Source organism: Podarcis bocagei (genome assembly GCF_964188305.1).
Source record: "Podarcis bocagei genome assembly, chromosome: 4".
Classification (NCBI taxonomy): Eukaryota; Metazoa; Chordata; class Lepidosauria; order Squamata; family Lacertidae; genus Podarcis; species Podarcis bocagei.
Window position 1 is genome coordinate 42,059,079 of NC_138128.1, and position 20,118 is coordinate 42,079,196.

The window sequence follows — 20,118 nt, forward strand, 5'->3', positions numbered from 1 at the left end:
TTCAAAACTGACTTGGGTTGCTTCCGTACTAGAACTCTTTAATGTTGCTGAGGAATTGCGTTTCTGCAATTAGGTGGTAGTGGAAGTGAGGCAGATTCTTCACAGCACGCAATATAGCATTATGTTATCCAGTATCTTGGCCAAGATACTTCTTTAATGTCTACTCATATCGAAGTTCAGCTAGCTAAGATGCTTTACATTGCTAATAGCAAGCTTTGTGTTTGCTGGTTCAGACATGTTACTGCTTTCTGGGAAGTGTGGTTTGGGGATTAATACTCATTTGTTCCCTGTTTAGTTAGCCCCCACCCCCTGACGGTAATATGTGTTAAATTAATGACTTCTCTTCCATTGTAGCTTTTTATCTTTTCTTTCCATTACAGTAAAGTATTGCTGTTTTACTATAATGAAAAGAAAAGAGTGGGGAATGGTGAGAAACCACTAATTTAATGCACTCTTTGGGAGTTGGGAAATTGGCCAAATGGGCAATTCAGCACTATTCCTGCAGCTGCACTGGCCAGGGTAGAAATGGAATGGGCTTGAACCTGCAGACGGGAGCTTTCTGTTTAAAGGAACAGTTACCCTTAAAAGCTCTAATTGCATGTTGCCTGTCCATGATGAACAGGCTGCTGCTGCAAAAAGAAAAAGCCACAAGTCGGGCCTGAAAAAACACTGGGCAACAACACAGAAAACAGTGGAATGTAATAATCTGAGAGTGGTTTGTGAGGATTCCCCATGAGAAGTGAGTGAAGAAAAGATGGCAATTCCAGGGAAAAGGACAACCCTGATGTTAATTTGAGCTTTATAGCTGCTCAGTCACATAAGGTTGACTATTTAAGATATAGGAAGGTTCAACAGGTCCTGAACAATAAAAGAGAAATATGCACATGACAGTATGCTTCCAGTAAACCACAAGAATATATTCTAAACATATATTTCCACATAGGTACCTTAGGTTTGTTCTTGCTGTTACAATTACTGGCCTTGAGGAGTTTCTGGAATTCTAATAGTGTTAGTTCTCAGCTATGAATTTAGTCTCCTAAATCATCCAGTGAGTTACAGTTTAAGTGCTCATTGCAATAAATCTCAAGTGCTAAGGCACTGCTTTGCTTGCATCTCAGCCATTGGCAAGATGATCTAAAGTATCCTGAAGCCCTGAAACATGACTAGCCAGAAGATTCTGTTTTTACTTTAGTTTCTTATTCACGCTCACAAAACAATCAAAGGTTCCTGTTATTTAGCAGTGTGCACTAAAGAACAGGTGGTACCATCCCTAGCTAACAGGACTAGTGGTCAGGGATGATGGGAGTTGTAGTCCCAAAACATCTGGAGGACTGAGTTTGCCTGTGCCTGCTCTAGCATATAACATTGCTGCTTAAGATCCTTTTAGACTAAGCCCAGGCCTTGCTTAGTGATGGAAGCAGTAAACTGAAGGCAGACTGGCTGTGTTAAAGAAAACTGTGAATCTGAAGTACAATACTTTAATAACAGAGTTTTGTGTGTGAGAGAGAGACTCAGTAAAAGTGTAATATTGCATTATACATTAAAAGCTGTACTATGCACTGTACACTATATATAGTGTATAGTGTATATACACTATGCACTATACTATACTATTCCAGCAGACCTGTAGAGAGAGACAGGATTTTGGGAGAGGTGTTAGGTGTTATGAAACACTGAATTTTGTATTACAGCCTGCTTAGTATTACTCATACTCCTGTCTTTACTGACCTTTTGCTGATGCTGGAGGGAAAAGGATCGGCAAAGACTCAGATTTTCCCAAAGAGAGTTCACTTTACAAGTTGACACCCATGGCTCTCTGTGTTTTCCAGGTTCCAGGAACCAGAGAAGCATTTCTGTGAATTGACATGAATGTTTAGGAACTAATTGTACAAAGTTAGTTATAGACACAACATTGTCTCCATGTTGCTCCTGACTTCCCTTTAGTCGTTGGCTGAGTTTACTTACTATCTGGAATATTTACAAACTACTAAACATTACAAAATACCATAGCAAATGTATAATGACAATAAAAATATAACAAAATAAATCAGATACAACAGTTCATAATAACATAAAAAGAGCCTACTGAATCATGCCAGTGGCTCATCTAGTCCAGCATCATGTTCTCACAGAGGCCAACCAGATGCCTGTAGGAAATCTGCAAGCAGGATTGGAGGACTAGAGCACTCTCCCTGCTTGTGGTTTCCAGCAACTGGTATTCAAAAGCATTTCTGCCTTCACATTTTCGAAAGGGGAATCTGATGCTGCCCACAAATATCTGGAAAAGCCTCTCGAGAAACCCTGTGGAAGTAGGAAATATTTTCGCATCAACACAATATATACAATATATGTTGGAGCTTGTCTAACTTAAATGGGCAATGTGTTGCAGAAGCCAGGTTCCATTGCATTGAGGTTGTCATGTTGTCACACCATGGCTGAGATGCATAGATTTGAGGCCAGGGATCTTCTCCGTGCAGATCACGTGTTCTGTAAGTGTGTCTTGGCCGTGGTTCAAAATAGAGGGTAGGATTGTATCCTAAGCATCAATTACCCATCTAGAATGTGGGAATAATGATTACTTCCCTTGCATGGGAAGGTAAATATTATGAAACATTTAGTGCATTAAAATATATAAATGAGAAATGTGAATGCAGATTTTTAAATAAAATTAAACCAGTATTAATTATGTTGCATAATATTTTACAATCTGCAGTATTTTGCTGCTTTAGAATTCAGTGTGTTTTCTGGCGCTTATGTTGTTTTATTAAGAAGAAGTCTTCTTTACATCATTACTTTGTCCTATTTTTAACAGTGCGGTTTACCTGTAGTTTGCAGTGCAACAGGACGTGGTGAGGACCAGCAGCAATAAAGACCTTAAAAATAGTTGCCAGCTAGCTAAAAATAGAAATGTGAGAAAAGTAGTTCAGACAATATATTTTATTTAAACTGCTGTATGTGTGTTGTTGACCAGGGCTAATGAAGCAATGACACATTCAGTCATATTTGCTCCAGATTTTCTCAAATGGTTCCTCTTCTGTAGAAGTGTATTTTCAATTCATGATTAGAAAGTGGAAAAAATGACCAGATGCAGGCATAATATGAAACCGTGGTATGTGCTAACCATAGTCAAGTAACAGATAGGTAGCCATAGTCAAGTATCCATTGTTTGAGCTTCCAGATGTGTAGCAGACAAACCATGGTTGCTTGTATGCTTGTTTCCCACTTGTTTCCCACTGGCTCAGCATCCAGCTTCACAAGTTCACTCCTGCCTCCTTGTTGTAGCAGCCTTTTGAGGCAAAGCAATGATCCTAATTGATTTGTTAATAGTATATGAATTCAGACATAACAACAAACCACAGAGGACCTTTTCAGTAGTCCCATTTTCTCCCTGGTTTGTGGAATGCTTCACCTGGTGAGACCCACCTAGTGCAGACTTTGTCATTTTTTCAGCCCCAGGTCAAGATGTTTCTCTACTCCCAGGTGTTTGATGTGCTAATGGTGATTTCCTCATCCATCAACATTATGCATAACATGCACCTGCATTATGTGCAGATCAATTAATGTTTTCAGGGCACATTACAATCATTTGGAACTTGACATCCTTCAGAATGGATTCACTGACTAGTTTAAAGTGTTTTGGTGCCTCTTCAGAAGGTTATGACATCAACTTGCACACCTGAAAAAGAAACATGAAAATTTATGTATTTAGCATTTATGTTATATAAGAAATAAATAATGAATGCTAACAGACAGCTCACCCCATCATGGGGATTCGAACCGCCAACCTTCTGATCAGCAAGTCCTAGGCTCTGTGGTTTAGACCACAGTGCCACCTGTGTTCCTACTAACCATGCCCTTACTACCATAAAAAACAAACTAGTAGGGAGTTTGGGGACAGTTCATTTCAGTTGAGGAAACAATTCCCTAAAATATTCTTTGATTTGTTCAAATGGGCAGTAGACAGTTGTAATATTTTGCAGCTACATGGGTACTCCAATAAAAATGCACCTAATTTTCTGGTCTTGTGCTTTGCCACTCACTGTAGCAGAATTCCATAATTCCAAACTATTTTTAACAACAGCAACAAAAAATTAAAGCCTGCAGCACAGGGCAAGAGGCCTTACAGGATTAGAGCCAGAACCTACACATGTTTATTCAGAAGTAAACACTGCTATTTTTAGTGGAATCTCTCCTTTCTAATCCTAGACATGTGGTTTGGGGAGAACAGAATTCTCATGTGCCTCTTGTTTTGCAGTGTCCCTTCCATTTGAAGTTCTAAGCGCCTCAAGACATTTACTTATTTTACAAAATGCGTAATATTAGAATTGTGTTCTTCAGGGGAAAGGACCTGCATTGCGGGACAAGAAACAGCTCTGTAACTGAATCTGTAAAGTTTGTGATAGAGAAAGGAGGGATTTTCCCAGCATATCATTTCACCTACCCCAAGGTCAGCTCCTCCCAATGTGGCTCAAAATTCGAAATTTTTCTGACCACAACTGAGAGATGTTGCTCTTCTATTTCACTCCTTTACTCAAAGTCAGATTTTTTTGATAAGAAAAAAGATGAATGAGCACTGGGAAAATGTATATTTATGGAATGATGACTGCATCATGTGGACCCCCTGTTAAATATGAGTTAACAAGCCATAGCAATTGCACAGTAAACGTCGTCTGGAAGCAGACATTTATTTTTATGTTCACAATTGGATTCCTCCAAACTCACAAACAACATGGGGTTGGATCCAGACTTGCATTTCTGTGAACAAAAACAGAAGAGACTGAGCTTTGGTGAAGGCTCCTGCTGGAGGAAGGAGGGAAGACAACTTTCTCTTATAGTCCAAAACTCCATCTCCCATGCTGTTCTTGCCAGAGCATGTTTTCAAGGTCTGCAGAGGAAAGGGGGAATCTGCAAAAATTGCTTCTCCTCCAGCACAGCATCTTGTGGAGTTCTATCCATAGCTAGTCTGGATCCTGCTCATAGTGTGCATTCTCATTCCTTAATATGGAAAAAAATAAATATGGAAATATATAAAAAAAGCTGCCACCGGATTAATTTCATCTGTAGTACATCTTCCAAGATGTCATCATATCTGAAATCTAATATTTAACTTATCTTTACCCCACTGCAAAAAGGGACATTCTTATCATAATTTCAGTTAGTATGCTAACTGTGAGTCTCCTTTAAAGATTATGTGATGCTTAGAGTAATGATTCCTCATTGCCTGAAGACTTAGTGATAGCTTGAGAATTAGTTGATGAGTATAAATCCCATGCAGCCTCTGTCTCTTGGTTCACATAGGCCACTAAGCTAACAGAAAGGGGAAAGAAAGCTGTTTTCATGACTGCAGTTGAAAGCTAGTGAGGTGTATGTAGTTGCTGCAGTGTTGGACTTGGATGTGGAAAACCCAAATTCAGAACCACACATGGTTACAGTGTTCAATGGGTAACTTGGTGCAAGTTACAATGTCTCAGCCAGTTTACTTTAAAGGGTTGTTCTGAGGACAAAGCATATCTCCAAGCCCCCGGGGTCCATAAGTTTTGGCTGGTCTTGCTGGCCAAGCCAAAAATTGTAGTCTCCAGCTCATCCACCCTAATTTTTTCCTGAGTGGCAGAAGCTTGGTGGTGGGGGAAAGTGTGTGCTTTTGCATACAGCATCCCAGAAGTGCTTTGTAGTGGCATCCATTCATTCTTGAAGATAAGGCCACTGTGGAATGTGTGTTACTGAGTGCCAGTGCTCAAAGGTACACAGAGCACCTTCAGGTCACCGTGCCTAATACTCCCACTCCCCACCTTTCCTGCTCCAAAGCAGGAATACGGGAGTGGAAAGTAATTACTGGTTTGGCCCTGTGTAGCTAAGGATCTTCAGGAGCCTTCCCCTTGGAGGTGCAGGACAATCCCCAGCCTTCCTTGCACCTTTGGAAATGACAGGGATTGCCACACAACCGCCTGAATGATTCCACCCTCTTCTATATCTAGGTGGAAGGCTTGCTGCTCACCATGCATGCCAGAGGCAGTACTTATTGAAGTATGTTCACTTTTTAACACACTTATTCACAACTTTGGTGTATTCTCAGTTTCATTTTACACATCTATCACACGTGTTTGAATGGACAGGCTCTTCTTAAAACATGGTCGTTTAGATATTAGTACAGTAGTCTTTTTGTTGTTGTTGACTTCAGGGTTAGTGTTTGGCTGGAAAATGAATAGGTTTCAGCTGTCAGTTGGAATACAGAATCTGCCACCCCCTTTCTACAACTCTCCCTCTTATCACTACAATGTTGCCTCTACATTAGCTGGACAAGCAAAGTCCTGCAACTCAACTGGATATTGTTGATAAGATGTGTATAGCCAGTAATATGTACATGGGTCTACAAAAACCACCAGCTGAATCAGAGCCATCTGACTTGGTTAAGTTTAAGATTATCCTGATGACTCCTGTGCAGATGGCAGAAAGTGGGACCTCATGGACCTGTAATAATAAAATAAAGAAAGTAACCATAGATCCTGCGCATTGTCAGGAAGTGGTAGAAGGCACAAATCCCATGCAGCCTCTGTCTTTTGGTTCACATAGGTCACTCAGCTGCCAGCAAGGGGAAAGAAAGCAGTTTGAACAACTCTTTGCAACTACTCATTCCTCTTTTAAGGAGTCATTGCATCCTTTGGGAGGGAAGTGAGGTTATTGAATTCCAAATTAATTCCTGGTAATTGTTTTAACTTTCAGTTGACTAGTACATGCATTTATTCCCAGTAATGATGCAGATAATTAAAATATCATTGCTTCATATGACTGACTGGTTGCTATGGGATTTAAGAATAAATTCCTATAATAAGAAAGATTATTTTTGAGTGAGGAGGCAGAATAAGATTTCTCCCTTTATCCATTTGCTGTGGATCACTGTTCACGTAATAATACATGACCAGATGTTGAAGATAGATTCTAAGTTCTTGTAAGGATTGTAAAGGGAGGATAAGGAAAATGTCACGTTGCTTTCAACCGTTACCATTTCATCAGATCTCATTGCTCAGAAGCATTCACCAGTATCAGAAGGACTGAGCAATATGCTAGCTGGGAAGTGAACATCAAGCCAAAGAAAAGCAGCAATGCTTGAAAAAGAAAACATGCTATAAAGTCATCTTGATCTTATCTCAAGCCCTTTCCGCCCAAACCCACCAAAGTCTTTACTAAGCTGTCTGCCTATAAATAGAACAGCAGCTCTCTTGCAGAGATGGGCAGCTGTAAACTACAGGCTTTTTCTCTCCCCCAGCAGCATCTGTGTTGTGTGAGAGGCAGCCCAACAACTATGTCAGGTTTTTTGGTTTTTTTTGCTAGCCTTTCATGTTTAAGTCGTGTACCTATGAGGTTCCTGTAGATAGTCTAATGCAGGAAAATGCATTGGTTTACTTTGGGGGACAAGAATGTTGGCAGCCTTTTTGGGTGGTGTTGTTTTCTTTGAAAGAGCATTCTTTAAAAGAGATGGAGTGCTCATCATTTGCACAGGTGAGTTTGTTCTGTAGGTATGAATTCAGTCCCTGAATAGACTGGAAATAGGGTTGGGGTATCAGTTCACAAATATATGAATAAAAAGAATAGAATGGGAATTGAGTACAGAGCATCAGTCTTACAAACTTGTGCTTAAACTGCAGGTTGATTAAATACAAAATCAAACCAGCAGTCTGCTGGTTGAACCTGAAATATTTCTTTGATCAGGATGCATTGGTAGGAAAGTTCCAGAAAACAAGCTAAACTGTATAATTTAGGATCTGTTGTTACCCTTTGGGGGGCTGATATTTGTTTCTATTTTAGTTCATCAAATCATGAACCATTCAGTTGTACTCCCAGTAGTTCTTCAAACTATTATTCATGTTTACCACACAAACCTTGCCTATATTTAGCCTGTTTTTAATTCTTTGGACTATTGGATAATAATTTTCAGTTGTTTCTTTAAGAGCCTCAGTGGCATTTATCTTATTCTGCAGACCAAGTTTGGGACTCTGCATAATTTCCTGAAGCCGCATATTCACAGGATCTCACCAATAAAAATTCTCAAGATTTCTGCCCAATACTTTTTTTTTCTTTTCTGGAAGATATCCATTTTTTCATGGGTGTAGGGTATGAACTAGGAGATGTGTTCAAACCTGCCATAGTAGTATCTCTGTAACTTACTTGATACCTCATGGAACTCACAAAATGGCAGTTCCACCTCCAGTAGCCTATCACTTTCATTCTTTGATGTAGAGTCCATCACTGCCACTTTTTCAGTTCTTTCATTTACTTTCAGCTCATTATCTTTCTAGGAGTAGCAGTTTGAAGGCACAAACTCTCCTGATCACTTAGGACTCCCTAATTTTATTTATCATCTTTGATATTGTAGAGCTCTTGTGAAACTCCTCTGCCATGCTGTGACTGATTTGAGACAGGTATAGGAAAATTAGGTATGGTTAAGCTCAGCTGCTGTTCTTCTGCTTCTTCCCTGTAGTGCATCAATTGGCTCCCTTGCTTGAGTCATATGCAGCTGGTTTTTTTGTAGAGCACCTGAGCTTTGATTGTGGCATGCCATTATGTGGACTGACTTGTGGGAGGTACTTATGATCCTTTTTGATCCCTTTCAGCTTTTACTGGAGGTAGGAAGATGGGTTTGCTGAGCCAGTGTGGTGTAGTGATTAAGAGCAGTGGACTCGTAATCTGGTGAACTGTGTTCGATTCCCTGCTCCTCCACATGCAGCTGCTGGGTGACCTTGGGCTAGTCACACGTCTTTGAAGTCTCTCAGCCTCACTCACCTCACAGAGTGTTTGTTGTGGGGGAGGAAGGGAAAGGAGATTGTTAGTCGCTTTGAGACTCCTTAGGATAGTGATAAAGTGGGATATCAAATCCAAACTCCTCCTCCTACTACTCCTCCTCCTCTTCTTCTTCTTCTTCTTCAATTTTTGGATTTCTGCTTTGCGAGGTGCTGAAGTATCAATTCCTGAGGCTGTGGGGGATGGAGGCAGAACCTTTCTGTATGGAAACCATGCTTTGATACACTTTATTTACCCCAATTATTATGCTAAAACGTTTTGAGGACTCCAGTGATTTTATTTATTTATACAAAATATATTGTCCTCTCTTTGTTAAAATAATCCCAGAGCAGGTTATAATATAAAAGTAAATACATAATACACAAGGATTGATATCTAACATTAGTTACATTCAAAGTAGAGTCACTGAAATCAGTGAACTTAAATCCATTGATTTCGGCAGAACTGCTCTGAGTATGACTTAGTTGGATATTGCTTTATAAAAGTATAGCATTATAATGAAATACAGTAGTTCAGTAAATCAAGGAGGGCAAGCTGCCCAGCTCCAAATCCAGTTTAGCTACAGGCTGGATGGATAAATGAGTTGTTAACTGACACTGAAAACCTATTTGGGTTGGTGTGGTACCTTTACCTTTACCTTAGTCAAATATGTGAGAGGAGAGCATTCCACAGTCAAGGTGCCAATATTGAGTGATTCCATCCTCCAGAGATTATTGGTTCTATCTTCCTATATTATTTCAGAATTTACTTGTCTGCAAATTGTTTTGTATTTTTCTTTGTAAAGTGTGTGGTAAGTGTGTTGTACCAAACCTTTCCGATTTCCTCACTGTATATCTGTTGAATCTCACTGAAAGTCATAGGAAAACAGTAAAAATTTCTCTCGCAATTTCACTTTATAGTTCAGGTCATTCTGATTTTGAAGAGAGAAGTTCCATGCTAGGCCAAGATGACATTTTTTGGCATATAGCATTTTGCTGATGAACAGCAGTTTGGCAAAGGAAAATATGAAAAAGCATAAATAAATGCAAGTGTTAGGGAGGGGGCAGGCACTTTAAGTTAAGACATCCTATGATTGCAAATAGACATTTGCCTAATAATCTGTGGTGAACAGGAATTGCCTCTGACCAGCTAGGAAGGAAAGCTTTTGCAAGTTGGAAAAAACTTGACTTTTGATTTCTAACAAGTAACTAACAAAGGTTTTGGGGGGCAATCTGACTTTTCAGCAGACTTAGCTACTTCAGCTTTTAATATCTCTTGAAGAATTTTCAAATCACTCAAGTGGGATGTTAAGTTAGTAGGGACTGTATAACAAGGTTATTATTGTATCTTGATTGTCATACTGGCTTCCAGTGAATACATTTAAGAACACTGCTGTGCTCTATATACAGTATGTTGCTTTTGTAGCCTTTGGTTACAGAACGACCTAACGGACAGCTTTATGATATCCCTGCAGCAGTTTCTCCTAATGATGTTTTCCTACATTGAACTACTTGAAGTACTTGTAGATGGTGCTTTCCTTGGAAAAGGGGCGTATTAAATGGAGCATTAAAACCCCATATTATGACACTTGCTACTGGCAGGAGCTATGTATTTGTAGTGAATTAAAGCTCTAACCTTTGCTTTCGTTTTGTAGTCCTTCAGTTATTGTTAAGATTCTGTGTTGGGAGCATTTTAATGTATCTTTTGGTATTTATTACGTTCTTCAGCTGGGTTAACAAATGTGTATCATAAAGAGCAACTAAATGAATGTCAGCTAAACATAGCCTTGTAGCCTGGATATGCATATTATGTGAATGATAGTGTGTTGGGCTAGATGTGGAGCAGTGAGAAAATGTCCAGAACTGTGTGTAGACAGACTTGGCACTTTAGCCTTGGGAAATGGCAGCCAGCCAGCCAGTAAGCAGTGAGTCAGAGCCAAGAGTATCTGAAAAAAAATACCAAATATAAAAGCTGGAAGGATTATTCCTGTCTTTTTATTACTGCCCTCCACACTCCCTTAAATATGCAGACCGTTTCCTGTGGTAGTCAGATGCTGATAGCTTTACAGGAGATAGGCTCCTGTGTGCTCACTTTAGTCAAACAGGTGAGATCAGAGCCGTAATTGGACAGGACAGAGCTCTGACTTCAGACACTGAGGTTTTTCTTAAAATGTTTGCTGTATCTTCATCAAAGCTTGATAAGATCATCTTGACTAGTTTGAAGAATTGTATCCTTCTCACACCAAGATAATATCTCTCTCACACAGGAAAGGAATCTCTGCACTGTGTGTTTGACTGTTGTTTATTGCACTTGGGTATAGATAAGATCAGCAGCTCAGTTTTATGAATGTGTTGGATATTTCCAGCAGAGGGCAGTCAAACAATAAGGAATATTGATATCAAAGCCAGTACTTTCCTTCTTTTTGTGGTTGGGGAGGGGTAAGATCAGAAAAATTGGCTGTTCATAAAGAAATGCTTCATGAGTGCAGAGGAGGGTGACCAAGGTGATCAAAGGTCTGGAAACTAAGCCCTATGAGGAACAGTTGAGGAGGCTGGGTAGCCTGGAAAAGAGGAGACTGATAGGAGATAGATATCCATCTTCACATATCTAAAGGGCTCTCACATGGCAGATGGAGCAAGCTTGTTTTCTCCTGCTCCAGAGGCTAGGACCCAAACCAGTGGATTCAAGTTACAAGAAAGAGGGTTCCAACTAAACATCAGGAAGAACCTTCTGACGGTAAGAGCTGTTCAGCAGTGGAATGGACTCCCTTGTAAGATGGTAGACTCTCTTTCATTAGAGGTTTTTAGGCAGAGGTTGGCTGGCCCTATGTCCTGGATGCTTTGCTTGAGATCCCTACTTTTCAGGGAGTTGGACAAGATGATGACCCTTGGGGTCCCTTCTAACTCTACAATTCTTTGATTCTATGACTTGATATTTTCTTGACTTCTAGACTATTATAAAAGAGGGCATGCTGATGAAACAGACCAGCTCATTTCAGCGCTGGAAGAGACGTTACTTCAAATTACGAGGACGAACTCTATACTATGCCAAAACAGCAAAGGTATGTGGCTGTCCATGAAATTATGGGAGGGTAGTAAGGAATAGGACTCATCCAGTTTGTATGACTACAGCACAAGGGTTACTAGCTACTAAGAGTGCTTACTCTCACAAACCTGCTACTTAGGAGTTCAGGGAAGTTTTTAATGTATGACATATTAGTGTATTTTTGGTATTTGCGGAAGCCACCCAGAGTGGCTGGGGAAACCGAGCCAGATGGGCAGGGTACAAATAATAATAATAATAATAATAATAATTTATTAGGAGTTCATAATTGTTGCTTTACTTTGGTAAAACTATTAACTATTCTAAAATAGGAAATGGTTATCCCTTACTTAAGTACTGATAGATTGTTTTTCTTTGTGTCCATGAGGGCTAGAAACACAGGAAGCTGCCTTATACAGAGTCAAGTCATTGGACTATCTAGCTTTGTGTTGTCTACACTGACAGGCAGCAGATGAAGTCTCTCTCAGACCTACTTGGAGATGTTGGGGATTGAGCCTGGGTCCTTCTGAATGCAAAGCAGATGCTTTACCGCTGAGCAGAATATTAATGCCAAAATTATTACAAAGATATGATTAAATAATAAAAACTGGCATCACATTTCTATATGTAGTAGAAGTTCTACATATATTAAAGGGGGCCTATATTGCTAAGAGCGAAAGGAGGCTGGATCTCCCCAAAGTTTTTTTCTACATAACATTGGTTGACACTGATCCTAACACCCATAGGATCAGAAAGGATAGGTGTCTCTTGTGACTGGATAGTGAAAGCACTTGATATACTGTACATGGATTTCACTGAGAAAGTTAGTACTCAAAAGAGCCTCAGCCAAAACTATGTATACCAAGTGTGTCCATTACCAAGCCCAAGGATCATTTTGCTGCTTTCTCTCTTGTTTTATTTTCTGCCCCTTGCTTTTATCTTCTCAGCAGAGATCCTCAATAGCAGAGGATTAGGGTGAGGATTAGGATTCAGCCAGAAGGAGATTTTCCCTGCTCCCTTCCTTGGTAGGTCATATTGACTCACCTGTCAAGCACCTGATGTTACTGTTATGTCAGGTCACCTGCTTCTCCTTTGCAGTGTGACTTGAGTTCAAGCCAGGATGCAAGGAAAAAGGTTCATTTGCACATGCAGGTTGGGTTTAAGCCATGTTTACAAAGAAGCCCTTCTTGCAAATAGGGGTTGCCTGCGTGTTTGGCACCAAGGGCTGCTTGTGTTTGGCACCAAATTTAAAAGGTGTTGAATGCAAACTCTGCTTGCCAACAAACTGTCAGGAGCACATTTTAAGGCTTGCCATTAGTCTACTTCAGCTGTGTCTCGCACCTAACATCATTTATGTCTAATGGGGAACAGGTGATTGTGCCTTTGAGAATACGGCCTCACAGGCCAAATCAGGATGCTTGCCCAGGCCTAATTTGACCCATGGGGTGGAGGCTCCCCATGCTTGAAATAGACATCTCCTAAAATGCCCCCAGATCAAAAATTACATAGCCAATTCAATTTAATTTTAATCAACGGGCTTCTTTGTACAGTGGTACCTTGGGTTAAGTACTTAAGTTAAGTACTTAAGTTAAGTACTTAATTCGTTCCGGGGGTCTGTTCTTAACCTGAAACTGTTCTTAACCTGAAGCACCACTTTAGCTAATGGGGCCTCCTGGTGCTGCCGCGCCGCCGGAGCACGGTTTCTGTTCTCATCCTGAAGCAAAGTTCTTAACCCGAGGTACTATTTCTGGGTTAGTGGCGTCTGTAACCTGAAGCGTATGTAACCTGAAGTGTATGTAACCCGAGGTACCACTGTACTTAAAAGCATCTGGCAGATGCTTATTTCTGGAGTTCCTGTGGAATAATGAATAGTTATTTCTTCAATTTCTTGCCCACCATGCACCACAGGGTCTCAGGGTGGGTTACGGCTACTTAAAAATGCAATATTAAAATCAGTTTAAAACTATATATATATAATGAGGTCAGAGGTCAGGGTAAAAAGGTGCACCTTCACTGTGCAATTTGGGAAGTGCAGGAGGCCCTCCAGTTTAGAGGGATGGCTAGTCATGTCAGGAATTCCCCATACAGCAGTGGCTTGACAGGGAAATGGAGTGTTATAGGTTGCCTCTATGGGAGATGCTGTGCAAATTCTTCGCCTTGCCCTCATCCACACACAGCATGCAGGATTTTGAGGAAGCTCCGATTGTTTGTCTTGCAGAATCCATCTTATTCTTTGCCAGCACAAACCACCAGAGGCAGTTCTTTTAACCCTTCATTATATATATTTGATTTGTAGCAGTTATGAAATAAACAAACAACCTAATTGAAGTTTTACATTTATTTTTCCTTTTCCCAGTCAATCATTTTTGATGAGGTGGATCTGACAGATGCCAGCGTGGCAGAATCCAGCACTAAAAATGTCAACAACAGCTTCACGGTAGGATTGCTCATCACTTTGTGGAATGAAATTATAAAAGTATCTCAGTTCTATTCACAATAATTCCATTGTTGATAAAGTAAAAGTGAATTTTAGGCACTATTCAAATAATATACAAATCTGTTATGGGCAAATATTATTGGAGTGAATAGGAGATAGTGGGAGCAAGTGGCATTGATATTGATGTTTGCCTCCTAAGTGCAGAATGGGAACACTGGGTAGCATTTCAGGAAAAACGGGAAGATGTTCCCTGTGCAACATCTTTTCCCAGCTAATTTTCCCAATTTTAATCAATAAACACTTAGACTTGATGGTAGGGAAAGTGGTTAGGGCAGAGAGTTGTAAAGAAAAAAATAGTAGATGAGCCAGGGTCAAGTACACACCTGCTGTTTCTCCCCTGGAAATTACTTGGGGCCCCCACTTTGTACATGGGAGCTGGAATTCTGTGTGTGCCACTGAATGTTCTGGTTCAGGTGCAACGCTAAACCACATTTTAGCATTGCAAAAATGAGTTCAGGTCAATGGCTAGTGAAAGCAAGCTTAACCTCAAACCATCATTTATGAAAATGGCTTATTTTACCTAACTAGTAAAAATTACTATCGTTTAGGATTTGGACACACTATAACTGGAAAGTCAAAAGTGAAAGCTTTCAACCGCCTTGTGGCCATGTCAGAGGAGTGAGGAGGGCTAAGCTCATTTTCACGATAATAAACCATGCTTTAGTGCTAGTCATGAATTCCATATAGACAGACATGAATTCCAAAGAATTTTACATAATACTTTTTGCATGTTGATTGTGACATATCAGATGATTTTATGTGAGATGAAAAGAGTTAAAAGCTTGGCCAAAATGTACCGATATTCACTTCTGTAAGAGGACAGCATCATTTCCTGTTGCAGCAAATATTGGATGGATCTTCTTGGGTTGTGCAAGAGACAGAAATAAATTGACATAGCAAGCCCATTTGGCCATAACCTCTGGGAGTTTCTTGGTGTCCACAGATAGACAAATGTAAGCAGCAAAAGCTAGAAAAAGAGAAGGTACTTGAATTTTCCCAGCCAGTTCAATATAGTCATATTGTTAGTTTCCATTTATGCTGGCAGGAAATTGGTTTAGTTTATTCTGCTTTTATCTCTGCCGCATTTGAATGTTCTGCATGCCTTTGGGATCTGTGCAGTATATATGTATTTTAAAGGATGATGGATGGAACTATTTTTATAGTATGTAGAATTTTGGAGGTTCACAGACCAAAGTATATTGTAAGAATACTTAAGGGATAGTTTATTCAAGTTAAAGGCCTATTTTTCTATAATCCTGTGGTAGACCATGGCATTGTGCATTTGTATTGTTAGTATATTTTGTTGGTTAACTGTGACACCAAAGCTGATGCACACCTGGAAGACATGTCCAGAGCACATCTGGTTCAAGTCTATAGAACCAATTGCAGTTGCTGTAGCCTGATTATATGGATAGGGTGGCCATTTTGGGTTTTGAAATCTAGCATAGAGCAGTTGATTACAGGGTGGCTCCAGGGGATGGGGAATAACCTCATGGAGGGAGAGCATGAGCCAGCATGGTGTAGTGGTTAAGAGCGGTGGACTCGTAATCTGGTGAACCTGGTTTGCATCTCCGCTCCTCCACATGCAGCTGCTGGGTGACCTTGGGCTAGTCACACTTCTTTGAAGTCTCTCAGTCTCACTCACCTCACAGAGTGTTTGTTGTGGGGGAGGAAGGGAAAGGAGATTGTTAGCCGCTTTGAGATTCCTTAAGGGGAGTGAAAGGTGGGATATCAAGTCCAAACTCCTCCTCCTCTTCTTCCTCTTCCTCTTCTTCTTTCCTATTTGAGGGAAGCATGCAAGACTAGTTGGATAACTACTGCTAGTTGATAACATTCCTTTTAGGGCCAGCTTAGCAATATAAAATTTCCCCCCAAAATGGAGCTTTTATGGGGGGGGGGGAGAGAATAAAAAAATGCAATACTGTACTCTTTACATACGGAAAGTCACTTTGTTACTTTAGGAACATAAAATGCATTAGTTTAGCACGGAATTATCTCTCGTATATTAAATGTTCATTTTATTCAGACAATATTTACAAATTCTTTTTCTAAGTTATCACTATCACTTCCTGCTTCTTCATATTTCTCATCATATTGTTCACCCATGTTGTAAAAAGCTTCTACCATTTCAGATTTATTTATTATTTGTTTATAAAAATATTTAGACTGCTGTGTTGCCAATATGGGGATGATACTCACCTCTATCACTCTTTTATATGCCATTCAGAAGAGGTTGTGTAGGTGCTGGATCATGTCTGCAGGTAGTGATGGGCTGGGTGAAGGCCAATACACTGAAGTTCATGGAATTCACAAGTGAAATTAAACAGCTCTCAATTTGGGCCATTGTTACACATCATGTTAAAACATATTTATTCATCCAGACCCATGGGGTCACAAAGAGTCGGACACGACTAAACGACTAAACAACAACAAAAGAGCACTGATTGGCACCATGTTGGGTTCTCCAGAACTCTACATCGATATTAAAAGTAATTTCTAGTGTTAATTTTGGAATTGGTAGAATATTCTTATTGAGCTACTTCTGCATTGCTGTTCATGGGACTCTCTTAGAAGTAATTGTTTGTGGAGAGAAAGGGGAAAGTAAACCAAGTTTACTTTTTTTCTTGACTGGTGAGCTTATCAAAATAAATTAGAACACTGGATTTCAGCTTCATAGGGCATGCTAAACAGATATTGTCCCTTGGGCTCAGAGATTGAATTCTCAGGTGGGGTTGTACTATAGCCTAGATGGCACCCATTTCATTTGGCACTGATGTAAGTTAAAGGCTTCACAGAAGTTGTGACTCTTGAACTGGGATTTAAAGTGAGAAGTAGCACCACATAAGTGTTCTGGGTAAGGAGTTCTAGTTAAAAGAGGCCGCATGGAGGAATGGGCAGAGTTTGTTTAAGAGAACAGGAGACCTTTGTGCAGCTAAATATATTTCCAGCTATAAGATATTTTTAAGCACCTGCTACAAATAGTGGGTGAACCAGATGATCATTTAATCCAGCATCAGATCCTCATCTGAAATAATCATTTTTGGCGATCACTCTAAAATATGATTCCTTCAAAATAATTCAGCAAAACATACTGTCTGGAATGCAGTTTACTCTCCATTATAAACTATTTTAAAACAACATCAATTTCACATTGACATTCTCTGATGTTGGAGATTATGTAGGAGAAAGCTCCCAGATAAAAACTGAGACATGTAGTGAGTGAGTGGGCAGGATAGTTTGCTTGGTACTCCTGTGCTATTTGGAGTTTGCATATGCATGGCATGCAGCAGATCTGTCAATAATCATAATTCTTACCTTAGACCTATTCTCTAAATACTGAGTTGGTGAAGAGGTGGAGTTCAGACTCCTGGAGACTTCCATACACCCTCTTGAGTTAGGAAGTGCCTCTTAGCTCTACCGCAGACCGGAAACAGCATGTTTTCACAGTCAGTGCCTGTCTCCTGAGTTTGCTGCCAGTAGGAGCAAATCTGTCCCTGCTCCTCCTTAAGCAGACAGCTAATCAGCTTCTGGGGAGTTGCACAGAATTCCTCAAAATTGGCTGAATGCAGGAATAATCCTATTAATACCTCCATCAAATTCTGAGGAACTTGCTCATTGTGAAGAAGAGATATAGATGAGGACAGACATGTGGATTAGAAAAATACTGTGTGTGAGATGGTAACAAACAAGTCGAGAGAAGTGGACTGAAAGTACTGTACCAGACGCTGCTGAAGACTGCATCTGCTCTTTATTATTAGAAACCATCAGAAATTCAGATACTTTAGAGTAAGTTGATCAGGCTCTTTCTGACTCTTTTCTGTTTATTTGTAGTTGGTTAATAATAGAGACACATTTCACTCTTCTGTACAGTTGCATAAGTAAATGTTTTTATGGGCTGAAAGTACACAGGAACAGACCTTGCTGCCCGAGGTAAAATTAGAAATGTTGTCATATTTTCCAGCACAGGAAGGTTGTAGATTTGGGGTTTGGTGGTCTCTCATAATGTAACACTGGTTATGCAGTGTTATTTGTTTCTTCTCTCATACAGATGAGATAAAGTTGAAGAGTTGTTTTTATAGATTTAGAGGTGTATGAAAGTATCTATAAAATAGCAGAGTCTTGGGGATGAGAGAGCTTCCTCATTTGTGGAAAGAAGTGTAAGTAAAAACATGTGGCTGTTGTTTTCTCTCATTAGAATTTTCTCATTAGAGTTGGTCCTGCTCTGGAATTGCTCTCCCTTGCTTTCTTTTTGCAGGCTTCCCATTATCTTCAATCTAGTAAACAAAATGTCTGCCACAGTCTTAGTGGTGCTAGAAGTGGGTATATCTGCCTTGCAAGTAAATATCTGCTTCCTTACTTGAAACTGAAGCTGTACTTTGACATGCTGTGTCCCGTCCCTTGTTTCCCTCCCCCATGAGGCTAGTGGGTGAGTACACTGTACTTCACTCTCTGAGAGTGCAATCCTATGCATGTTTACTTGACCGTATTCCCAAGTAAACAATGGGCCTTACTCCCTGGTAAGTATGTACAGTGGTACCTTGGGTTAAGTACTTAATTTGTTCTGGAGGTCTGTTCTTAACCTGAAACTGTTCTTAACCTGAAACACCACTTTAGCTAATGGGGCCTCCTGCTGCTGCCGCACCGCCAGAGCACGATGTCTGTTCTCATCCTGAAGCAAAGTTCTTAACCGGAGGTACTATTTCTGGGTTAGCGGAGTGTGTAACCTGAAGCGTATGTAACCTGAAGCGTATGTAACCCGAAGTACCACTGTATAGGTCTGCAGCCTGAGTTTTCTGGAAGTACCTGATCCTGTAGCATTGTGTTAATAATGCATTAGTGGCAGAAAATAATAATAATAATAATAATAATAATAATAATAATAATAATAATAATAATATAATAATAATTTATTATTTATACCCCGCCCATCTGGCTGGGCCTCCCCAGCCACTCTGGGCGGCTTCCATAAAAACCAAAAATACAGTAAAATATCACACGTTAAAAACTTCCCTGAACAGGGCTGCCTTAAGATGTCTCCTGAATGTCAGGTAGTTGTTTATCGCTTTGACATCTGCTGGAAGGGCGTTCCACAGGGCGGGCGCCACTACCGAGAAGGCCTTCTGCCTGGTTCCCTGTAGCTTTGCTTCTCGCAATGAGGGAACCGCCAGAAGGCCCTCGGCGCTGGACCTCAGTGTCCGGGCAGACTGATGGGGGTGGAGACGCTCCTTCAGGTATACTGGACCGAGGCCGTTTAGGGCTTTAAAGGTCAGCACCAACACTTTGAATTGTGCTCGGAAACGTACTGGGAGCCAATGCAGGTCTTTCAAGACCGGTGTTATATGGTCTCGGCGGCCGCTCCCAGTCACCAGTCTAGCTGCCGCATTCTGGATTAGTTGTAGTTTCCGCGTCACCTTCAAAGGTAGCCCCACGTAGAGTGCATTGCAGTAGTCCAAGCGGGAGATAACCAGAGCATGCACCACTCTGGCGAGACAGTCCGCAGGCAGATAGGGTCTCAGCCTACGTACCAGATGGAGCTGGTAAACAGCTGCCCTGGACACAGATTTGACCTGTGCCTCCATGGACAGCTGTGAGTCCAAAATGACTCCCAGGCTGCGCACCTGGTCCTTCAGGGGCACAGTTACCCCATTCAGGACCAGGGAATCCTCCACACCTGCCCGCCTCCTGTCCCCCAAAAACAGTACCTCTGTCTTGTCAGGATTCAACCTCAATCTGTTAGCCGCCATCCATCCTCCAACCGCCTCCAGACACTCACACAGGACCTTCACCGCCTTCACTGGTTCTGA

The 20,118-nt window shown here is 40.6% G+C and overlaps 1 protein-coding gene across 6 annotated transcripts in view; it reads left to right on the forward strand.

Moving 5' to 3' along the window:
• DGKD (diacylglycerol kinase delta) overlaps window positions 1–20,118 on the forward strand; it is a 79,757-nt gene that overhangs the window by 4,907 nt on the left and 54,732 nt on the right. For 3 of the 6 annotated variants that reach the window (XM_081192072.1, XM_081192075.1, XM_081192073.1), the window contains exons 1-3: window positions 7,478–7,497; window positions 11,726–11,836; window positions 14,174–14,254. In XM_081192072.1, coding sequence (XP_081048198.1) covers window positions 11,744–11,836; window positions 14,174–14,254 — 174 coding nt within the window. In that variant the 5' untranslated portion in view covers window positions 7,478–7,497; window positions 11,726–11,743. Of the gene's footprint in view, window positions 1–7,476; window positions 7,498–11,725; window positions 11,837–14,173; window positions 14,255–17,788; window positions 18,101–20,118 lie in introns of those variants that run through there. The other 3 variants (XM_081192074.1, XM_081192078.1, XM_081192077.1) reach the window with 3 other exon arrangements.